At 37.9% G+C, this 9,935-nt stretch overlaps 2 protein-coding genes across 4 annotated transcripts in view; both read right to left on the bottom strand.

Annotated features, from left to right (window-relative positions):
* Positions 1 to 1,008: 1,008 nt before the first annotated feature.
* manbal (mannosidase beta like) lies at positions 1,009 to 3,520 on the bottom strand. 2 transcript variants are annotated; one of them, XM_032513095.1, is made up of 3 exons: positions 3,356 to 3,520; positions 2,928 to 3,132; positions 1,009 to 1,249 (listed from the first exon to the last, which is right to left on the bottom strand). In XM_032513095.1, the coding sequence occupies exons 2-3, from the start codon at positions 3,075 to 3,077 to the stop codon at positions 1,139 to 1,141; spliced, it is 261 nt and encodes an 86-aa protein (XP_032368986.1). In that variant the 5' UTR covers positions 3,078 to 3,132; positions 3,356 to 3,520; the 3' UTR covers positions 1,009 to 1,138. The 2 variants fall into 2 exon arrangements, with proteins under 2 accessions (XP_032368986.1, XP_032368987.1); XM_032513096.1 differs by having other exon boundaries at positions 2,928 to 3,126; positions 3,356 to 3,479.
* Positions 3,521 to 5,317: 1,797 nt separating this feature from the next.
* nfatc2b (nuclear factor of activated T cells 2b) overlaps positions 5,318 to 9,935 on the bottom strand; it is a 9,810-nt gene continuing 5,192 nt past the window's right edge. For both annotated transcript variants that reach the window (XM_032513091.1, XM_032513090.1), the window contains 4 exons: positions 9,276 to 9,331; positions 8,836 to 8,968; positions 7,375 to 8,016; positions 5,318 to 5,676 (listed from right to left, as the gene is read on the bottom strand). In XM_032513091.1, coding sequence (XP_032368982.1) covers positions 5,630 to 5,676; positions 7,375 to 8,016; positions 8,836 to 8,968; positions 9,276 to 9,331 — 878 coding nt within the window. In that variant the 3' untranslated portion in view covers positions 5,318 to 5,629. The remainder of the gene's footprint in view (positions 5,677 to 7,374; positions 8,017 to 8,835; positions 8,969 to 9,275; positions 9,332 to 9,935) is intronic.

The raw sequence follows: 9,935 nt of genomic DNA on the forward strand, positions 1-9,935 counted from the left end.
CCCCGTTCATCTTTTCTAATAAATCATTTGGAGTCACGATAGAGAAGGGTTTTTGTTGTCGTTATAAAAGTAGTTACAAGAACACGGCAAAAATACTCACTAAATACAGCTCACGTATAATCCAGTACCATATTGTTACTAGCCGAATCGGTTGCTAGGCGACACTCACTTCACTGTCATGAATGGTAACTTTGGGTCGGCTCATTTATATCGTTTTTAAATCTTAACCGCCTTCAACAGTTTGTTAGTCAGACACTAGCTTGCTAGAAACAACTTGAACTAATTAAATATTTTTGAGGCGTACGCTTAATTTAAACACAGTCAAGATGGCAACACGTTGGAAAATATGTAGGAAATACTTCGTATTAGCCTATACTCAAATAAAATGCTAAGAAGTTGTGATTAAATGTGAATTTAACTGGCCAGTTGCACCAAATGCATTAAACACATTTCTATTTTTGTCTTTGTTCATTCCTTACTGCAGGGTAAAAAAAATTACCTGATAACTATTGGCCAATGTAAGTTTTTAACATGTACAATCCTTAAATTCCGTTATGAAACTATGGCCTATTTACTTTGTCTAACCTTCACATATCACCTATCTTCTCATTTTAGATGCTGTATCCACTGTGGATATGGAATAAGATAAACATTTATTAAATATAACTTACCTGCAGTGAAACAAGCTACTCCGTTGCCACAAAAAATACTAACGTACATGATCTCACAGGACATGATCTCATTCTGACTCATTGAAACCAAACTGAAATTTTGCAATGCGCAGCTGAGGTAAATTCCGACAAAATGCATTTATTTGTATGTTGAAATCCAAATCCAATCCAATCCTTCTTATTCGATTATATAAGTGAATGAATTCTAAACAAATACCCAACAAAATATGTAGCATAAACAATCAGCTAACAGTGTGACAATTTGCTCTTTGTAATACTGTGTTGAATGTGAAAGACACAGTTCAAGGTAATTCAAGTAAATATAGTGTTTCATACACACACACACACACACACACACACACACACACACACACACACACACACACACACACACACACACACACACACACACACACACACACACACACACACACACACACACACACACACACACACACACACACACTCTATCGTTTCTTTTTGCTCTCTTTTTTTGGTTTCTGTCGAATCTGAGGTGCCGGTCCTTTAGGTTTCTTCATCTGTTCAGTGGCCTTGCCATCAGTGGACTCAGTCTCCTCCTGTAGAGCAAACACAGGATACATCAACCCCCCCCCTGTTGTTTCAAAACAAATCCTCTGACTCATTTTAAATATGGTGTAATAATGAATGATGCTATTGCTGTTTGAAACTCGCACATACGGTATTTGCAAAGGTATAATTGTCCAGGAAATCTTGTCACGACACAGTTTGTGTTCAATACAATATATTGAGCATGGGGGGGTAATCATTAGTTATAACAAGTAATATACATTTTGGTAATGCAGTTTTTTTATCTCTCACACACACGCACTTCCTCTGTCAGCACTGTTTCTGTGTTTGTATAACAAGGCAGAATGACAGCAAGCTGGTTTAAAGGCTAAAATGGCGACGTACTGTGGAGAGTAATCAGTGCATCTGATGACTGTCTGAAAAGAGAATAATTAGACAGTGGATTTAATTGCTCGTCTATAAATAATCTCTCCTGACAGTTGTTAGTATAGAGATTGTGGGAGTAGCCCTTGGTGGCTCTGTAAAAGTCTGGTTTCGCTGAATTTCAGAAAAGACTGAATGGTAACATTCTGCAAGATCTTGTCTACTAAATGATGTTGTTGCAGCGCCTGTAGATCTGTTAGGCAAGATGGAAAAACAATAAGAGATATTAATTATAACAATTTCCAAGCAGTTATATTATCAGCAGCTGTGCCACACTTCAAATGTTTCTGATTGTATTGTGACATCAGAGGTAGCCACCATAGCGTTGAGTTGGACCGCTTCTGCAGTGAAACTCATTACATAACAGAACAATCAATCTTTCAGGCATATACTGTATTAATTACATGTCAAAAGCCTAACCTTTTTCTTTTAGACACATTACCAAGGCCTATATATACACAAGATAAGTCATTTGCACTGGCTAAGGACTAGCTGTCTATAATAAATGAATATGGCTAAATGGTGTCATCTCATCTCTTCTTGAGACAGATGCATACATATATATATATATAAAACATATAAGTCCTAGTTGAAGTGATACCAAAAAAGTCTAAATTAGGTCAGTGAGCCAAGATAAAAGTCTGCTACTCCTGAAAAAAAGAATTTCTTACTTTTCATTTTATTTATTTTTTTGTAATCAACTCAAACTCATGTTGTCATACTGAAAAAAAATGTACAGCATTCAAACCCTGTAACAAAAAGTTTGAATAATTCCTTCTTTGCACCAAGCCATTCATTTATGTAACGGACATGACAACTAACCTGGTTCAAGACTTAAAAGCGTAAATTGCTGCATGCATCTAGATTCAACAATTCAAAAACAATGATAAGATGATTCAGTAAGTCTGATTAACAGGTTAGATTGACAATATGTGTCCTTATGGCAAGGTGGATTAAAATCTATAGAATGTAGATGTAACACTTTAGGGCTCAATTGCTACATTTGTATGAATCCCCTATTTCTCCCCAATATGCAAATACATATGATTGAAAATATCAGGTATTGGAGGGTATTGTGTACAGCGATGCTTTGATCATGGACTGTCTGTGTTCAAATTAACCTACCTGACCCTAAACGTCTCCCTATCCCTGAAGAAGAAGAAACCTGCACCCTAACCCCAACCGTAGAGAGCAACAGAATAGGAAACGCAGTTCCAATGGGGAAGGAAACACTAATTAAGTGGGGGGGGGGGCAACACACAAGACCCACTCCTCTCTACCCACCTGTTCATGTCCCTTGGATGTGGGGACGATGACAGCCAGGATGCAAATGAGCTGGAAGATGGCACCCAGAAACAGCCCGTAGCGCAGCAGGCTCTCTAGAAAGGTGGGTTCAGGGACCTCCGGAGGGGACAGGTCCAGTTCTGCAGACATGATGCTGCTGCTGCTGATTGGCTGTTTGGTCTGCTATTCCTCGGTGAACCTATTTCTGCAAACATTATAGTGTATTCACTTAACGGTTAGCAGGAAAATAAACGAATATGTCAGAAGTCCCAAAAAGTGGTGGATAGACCCAGCTCGGACACATTTACAACGTAGCACAGCAGTGTAACGTCAGCTGTTAGCGAACGTTACATTATTATATGCATTAATGTAAGCTAACGTTATGCATGAATACAACAAACGTTTAGTGAGTGGAAGAATCAGCTTACCGCTATCCTTTTCTCGTTACGGGGATGTTAACAACACCAGCAAAGCGGTGAAACCATAGGTTGAAACACTATCAAGTGAAAAACACGAGCTAATTTAGCTACATCACAAAAGGAGAAAAAAAGTCCGACTATCGGAAGTGACGTTACAAATCTGGAACAACTTCCGAGCCGACGAATGATTGTTTTGAAAATGTCGCCCTCTAGCGTGTTAATCATAGATTTTTTTTTACACTTGACAAAACAGAACTGCATCTACAGTGGCGAGAACAAGTTTACACACCCATGCTAAAGTTGATTAAAAAGAGGAATAAAAAAAAAAAACATCTTTTGGAAATTTATCTTAATGCCTTAATTCAAAAAAATTTGGAAAATCCAACTTTTTAAGGACACCAGTTTTCTTTGTGAATAAATATTGTATTGTAAATACATAAATGTTCTTTCTTAAAATACAGGGGGCATAAGTGTACACACCCCTATGTTAAATTCCCATAGAGACAGGCAGATTTTTCTTTTTAAAGGCCAGTTATTTCATGGATCCAGGATACTTTGCATCCTGATAAAGTTCCCTTGGCCTTTGGAATTAAAATAACCCCCCATCATCAAATACCCTTCACCATACATAGAGATAGGCATGGGATACTTTCCATAAAATCATCTCTCAATGCAAATCCAACCGGCTATTAGGGTAACTGAAATAACACCATACCAATCTACTAATCAATTTTAACATGGGTGTGTAAACCTATTCTCGCCACTGTACTTTCACTCTCACTACCTCGAGAGGAGAGCATGCACTACTAAACATGTATCTTAGAGCTGTAGCTATTGTTTGAAATTTAGTCAAGTACTGTGCTTAAACAGTTTTAAATTTGAGGTATTCCTACATTACTTGAGTATTTCCATGCAACTCCGAGAGGCAATAGCCTATTTCATTTTTACTATGTACTTTTAACTCAGCTACATTTCTCTAACAGTTACTTTGCAGATTACATTTTTCTTTCCCCTTCTCTCAAGTGAGGATGATGTATATCAAAATTTCATGTTTTTTTAATTTTTCTGATAAACCAAGGGATTAGGTGTTTCTTTATGTTTTGAGAATATTCTCCTAATTTGTAAGCGAAATAAACTCTTTAAAAAGCTTTTTGGGTCAGATGGAAAATGCATGGTCACACAGCTGAACACGGCTGTTCTTTGACAACATGAAAAGTTGACTCTTAAGAGATAGATGATTTTCACAGGACATTGACATGTGAAGATCTTATAGAATGCGGCACATATTTCATTACCTTACAGTACAGTATATGCATCCACAGCAGTAAAATGCAACATACACATCAATGCAGCAGCGATATTAATCCAAACATATTATATAGTAAAACTATAACAGGGAATTTTTGTTTTGTTTTGAATGCAGGACTTTTACTTGTAGATTATTTTCACAGTGCATTGCTACTTTTACTTAAGTAAAAGATTGAAATACTTCTTCCACACTACTGTTCTTTAGAATTACACCAATACAGCCCACGCTGAAGTAAAAAGCAAAGTTTAACAGTGTTGAAGACTGAGATGATTCTTCAGTGTCGGTACTTTCTAAGTTAGTTTTAATTTTAATACATTGTCTAATAGACAAGTATTTAGACACGTTTTGTATTAGGCAACTGATTTGACCCACACTATTTTTCCTCCGTTTGTTAATTATCACAAAACAAACTGCCTGTACTATTAAGAGAAATAAGATATTTTGTAGAAAAAAGAACATTTTATTCAGCTTATGAATGTTTATTTCTAACAGTGTATAGACCAAACATCTAATTAATTAATGTCGGCTGAAATATGACGTCATTCCAGGATTGTCAAAGACAAAGGGAGTTGTATTAGATCATTGTTGTTTTTAAAAAGTGTTGGTTGATAATATTTGATTTCCTCTTCAGTGCATTTCTGCTCTTAACGCAAACACGCTGATTCATATAAACAGAATTTATTCAATATAAAGTATTTTATACATGCTAACAAAAAGCAATTGTACAAATATATAGATAAACAGAAGTCAAGGTTAAAATAAAGACACAATAGATACACAGCATAAGGTATGACACGTGTCCTATCTTTGCTAAGGCTAAAAAGTCTAAAGTCATCATATAAGCCTACAGTGGATCAGTTTCTATAATGTGCCTTAAATTCCTGCCACCAATCCATTTTATTGCTTACATATTCCAACATTTTACATATTGTGCTTAAACGGATGGACATCGGGGCTGCCGCAGGCCTCCTGGATCACTTTCCATTGTGGCCTTTCATGTCTCTTCTTATGATGTCATTTACTGCAAAACATTACAAACAGGGGTGAGCAACTTTAGTATTCACAACTACGCTGTAATAAACCAAGACAAGACATCTTGCATTCTTAATGCTACATATTAATACTGTGAACTTTTGCACACCACCCGATGAATTTGTTGCACATTCCAGAACAAAACTGTACAGCTATTCCACTCATAGCTTCCACATATAGTTTTTCACATTTCTTATACTTTTTTAAACAGTCTATTGTAAATCTTTGTATTTTATATTATGTCTCTTGTTTTTTTGCAGTTTATTAATATGCACCAAATCAAGACACATTCCTTGTATAAGCAAACCAGTTTCTGATTCTGATAGTACAGTCATTTCTTTTATATTTGAAGCCCCTTTGTATAGATTTTTGAAATTGTGATTGTTTGTGGGGAAAAAAGAGGCTTTCATTTCACTTTTACTCAAGTTACTGGTTTGACTGGTTGGAGGGTCCAGGGATTATGCTGTCTACAACAGCGTTGTGTATATGATACTACCAGCAAGTGTCGCCAAAGTCCCTTTTCTTAGGGGACTTTTATGCTTTTAATGAAGTCAACAGTGAAGCGATGACAGCGAATGAGTGGGAAGAGCAAGCCTTTGCTGACAGTTTTTGTTAAAGCAACCAGGGGGTCACCAGAAATGTTTCTAATTTTATACATCCATCAGTATAATGATGACTTTCAGTCTCTGATGTAATGATTGTATGTGATGTAATGTATTTTCTTGGACACAGATTTATCTGCAACAGTTTCTGGACTGATCAATGATCCCTTTTTTTTAAGAAAAATAAGCACAGTTTTTGTTGATGACTCTTTTGACGGAAAGAATAAAAATATTATCAATGTTAAGTGTAATCTCAAGAAACAAGAACAAATGCAAATAATAACATAACACACTAGTTCATATTGGTTAATTTGCTTCTGATGCTCTGTAAAACAGGTTGTTGTAGTTACCTAAACTTTCACTATTACCCCAGTGTGTGTCAGAGACCAAGACACCGCTGCTTTAAAAAAAAAACAGTTCACCACAGGTGTCTGCATGTATTTGCCTGTACTTCCTGTTTCTGTCTTCCATCACAGAGGTGTAAAAAAGAAACATTGCCCCGCAGCAAACAATGTCAGAATACATCACTTGGTCTCTCACTTCATGCTGTTGTTGCTTCTCTTTTCTTTGTCATCCTCAAATACATCAGGGCTCATAAGAAAGTTGTATTAGATTCATTTCAAATGAGACTGAGCATGCGCATGAAGATTCTACGTGTAGTGTGTTTTCAGTTGTGTGAGTAGGAGTGAGACTGAAAGAGACAGGAAAGTGGATAGAAAGGCCCAACACAAACCACAAGGCAGGATTTGCAAGCGTACAGTTGCAATGTGGTTGTATGCATTTTGCAGACCGGACCACAATTACATATCCCTCATGCAAGTTTGCATGTTTTGTGTATTCATTTCCCCATTACATTTTTTGGTGAAGCAATTATTAAAGTATCTTCTAAAACTCTTCTAAACATGTTAGTGGGACAAGACAAGACTCAAACCCTGAGTTGCTGACTGATTGAGAAATAATGTAAATGCCAATTACTCTCTCGACACTGTTGAATACACAAAATATTATAGGCTACTATCAAATACAGAACATAAAGTTCCAGTGACCTGTTCAAGATAAAAAAATAATGCGACAGAAATACTCACCATCCTCCAAGTAAGCATAGCGGAGGTTTTCTTGTTTGACTGTGACTTTCTCTGGAGCTCGTTCCTCATGGTTTTCCCTTCCAGAGCTGATCTGGGTCAGAGGCTCCACTCGGCTTACAGCCTTCCCTTGAACGTCACCTTGGATGAATCTTGAAGGTGGGGACTTTCCCAGTGGCAATGCTGTCTGCACATAACTCTGATGTCTTGACACCAAACAGGCCTCAAAGGAATCACCGACCTGAGGACATCCCCCCACTTTGCCCACAGGGGTTCTGGCACTGACACACTGGCTGGGGGTGGTGGCAGGGTGGGAAGCCATCTGGGAACCACTGAGGAGGGTCGCGCCACAGTTGCTGTAACGTTGGTCTGCAGTGTGGTACAGCACAGGGTTGTTGATCAGAGTGCTGGCTCTAGACTGGTAATAAACTGGTTGGTCGTCCAGTGGATCAGGGATTAACACGTGGGCTCTGGGGTCTACAGTGGTTAGATGGTACATAGTTGGAGAAACACTCAAGGCTTGAAGGTTGCTCTCCTGCTCCAGGTGATGGTAGAGTGACTTCATTGACAGGCCAGCCGGAGATTGATTGTCTGAGTAGACGTACGAATTCAACTGGTAGTCATCCAGTGGTTCTGCTTTAATGGCTATAACAAAAAAACAAAGGTCTATCATTAGCTGACTGACAAGAATACAGAAACAAGTACAAAAGCCTGATGGTGGCACCAGAGGAAAATTAAGAGGATCACTAAAGCTGGTAGGATTCATCCTCTGTGGAACACGAGTGCCTGCACACAATTTCATGGCAATCCATCTGATAGTTCTTGAGATATTTCAATCAGAAACAAATTTATGGAACAAAAAACCAACAATGATATTTTGTAACTGTGTTAGCTGCATGGCTCTATGGATGGTTAGCTATACCCTTATTTGTTTCCTATAGTGCTTATCAACAAGTGTGTGTCTGCATGTCAGCTGTGAATATTTCATGTAGGTGGAAAGAGAAATAGCAAACACGAAAGCGGAGTGACTTTCCCCTTTACAGCAAGCGAGATTTGTTGCCCTATGCAAAAACCTGTGTTGTGGCTGCAGTTCACTATTAACAGCTTACGACTGATTTCTTAGCTGGTAGCTGCTAGTAACTGCTGTGTTGATCTGTCTTCAGGTTGATATGTTGCTTTAATTGTATAGCAGTTAGATCTAATCTGATTAAAGTGCTGCTATTTCCTGTACTCTCTAAGTTTGACTCAATTAGAGGGAAGAGTAACTTAGTACACATTTGCCACCTTAGCAACATTATCACCTGTTAAATGTTCAGTTTATGTTAATTTTGTCTTTGATTGCGTTGATAGAGGTGATACTTTCCCTGCTGACCCCATAGTGTCAATTTCTCGTTTCTCAAACACTAAAGGTACCCCTCTTCCTCCTGTAATGACTGAGCTGAGATGGCTGATAGACATATATACCTATCACAGGAGTGTAGGTGAAGTGCTGGGGCTGACTCCGTTTCTTCTTCCCGTTGATGACGTAGAAGTTGACTTTGGCTGGGTGGGAAATGGTCCGGTTTCGATAAGGAGGGATCTCAACAAAAAGCATGTTCTAGACGGGGATTGCAACAGAACAACACAGAAAACCAGATCCTGATTCAGATAAACTGTCATGTTGAAACAGAGAGGCGTGGGCTGCCACGAATCTTTCGCTTGTGTGTTTCAAATCAAACCAGTATCAGAAATAAAACTCTTTGAATATGATGTCAGCAGCATGTAGTGTGTGGTCATATGTTTATGTGAATTTGTAACAGATAATGTTGGTTTGATTACCAAATATTTACAAAAAGTAAATCATTGGTTATGCAAAATGATGCTATTGCCTTAGTGTCATTGCATATAAATGGAAGTTAACTCACAGCTTGTGTTTTGTCTCTGTCCACCGTGGCCTCCACCTCCCAGATTTGCTGCCCGTCTGAAAGCAGAGGTAGTATTGTGTACACAATTTAAAACAGTGGAAGTTTAAGGCGGTGTTTTTTGGCTTTTTTGCTTTCTTGCGAGAGTTTGATGAGAAGGTTGATCCCACTTTCATCATGCCTGTACAAGAAATATGCAACTGCAGACAGGAGCCAGTTAGCTTAGCATAAAAACTGGAAAGAAAAAAGTGTAAAAACAACAAGGTTTCACTTGTGGTTCTTGGCTTTAAAGGTGCTGAAAGCAGATTATTTTTTTTACCTTTGGCTAGGTGTTTCCCCCTGTTTCCATTCTTTGTGCTAAGCTAAGCTAACTGGCTGCTGGCTAAAGCTTCATATATGCTGGACAGTTAGGTGAGTGGTACTGAATTTCTCATCTAACTATTGGATGACATCAAATAAGCAAATTTCCCATAACGTCTAACTATTACCATTATGACTTTATAAAAAGATGAATTTGTAAGAAATCAGATGATGTCAATCCTTTTTTTAATTTACAGTAAATCACACAGTAGAGAGCATATTTTTCTTTTATGTCTAGTTCACGGTTTCATTCCCACCTCAGTTTTTACCTGCTGTTTCTGTTTTCCACCCACTCTTTGACGA

The sequence above is a fragment of the Etheostoma spectabile genome, chromosome 4, assembly GCF_008692095.1.
Source record: "Etheostoma spectabile isolate EspeVRDwgs_2016 chromosome 4, UIUC_Espe_1.0, whole genome shotgun sequence".
Lineage (NCBI taxonomy): Eukaryota > Metazoa > Chordata > Actinopteri > Perciformes > Percidae > Etheostoma > Etheostoma spectabile.

Bases quoted from the DNA above. Each gene is read 5' to 3' on its own strand.
- manbal (XM_032513095.1), bottom strand. From the start codon at position 3,077: ATGTCTGCAGAACTGGACCTGTCCCCTCCGGAGGTCCCTGAACCCACC. The intron at 1,250-2,927 runs GTGGGTAGAGAG...TTTGCTCTACAG, and splicing joins CATCCAAGGGACATGAACAG to GAGGAGACTGAGTCCACTGA.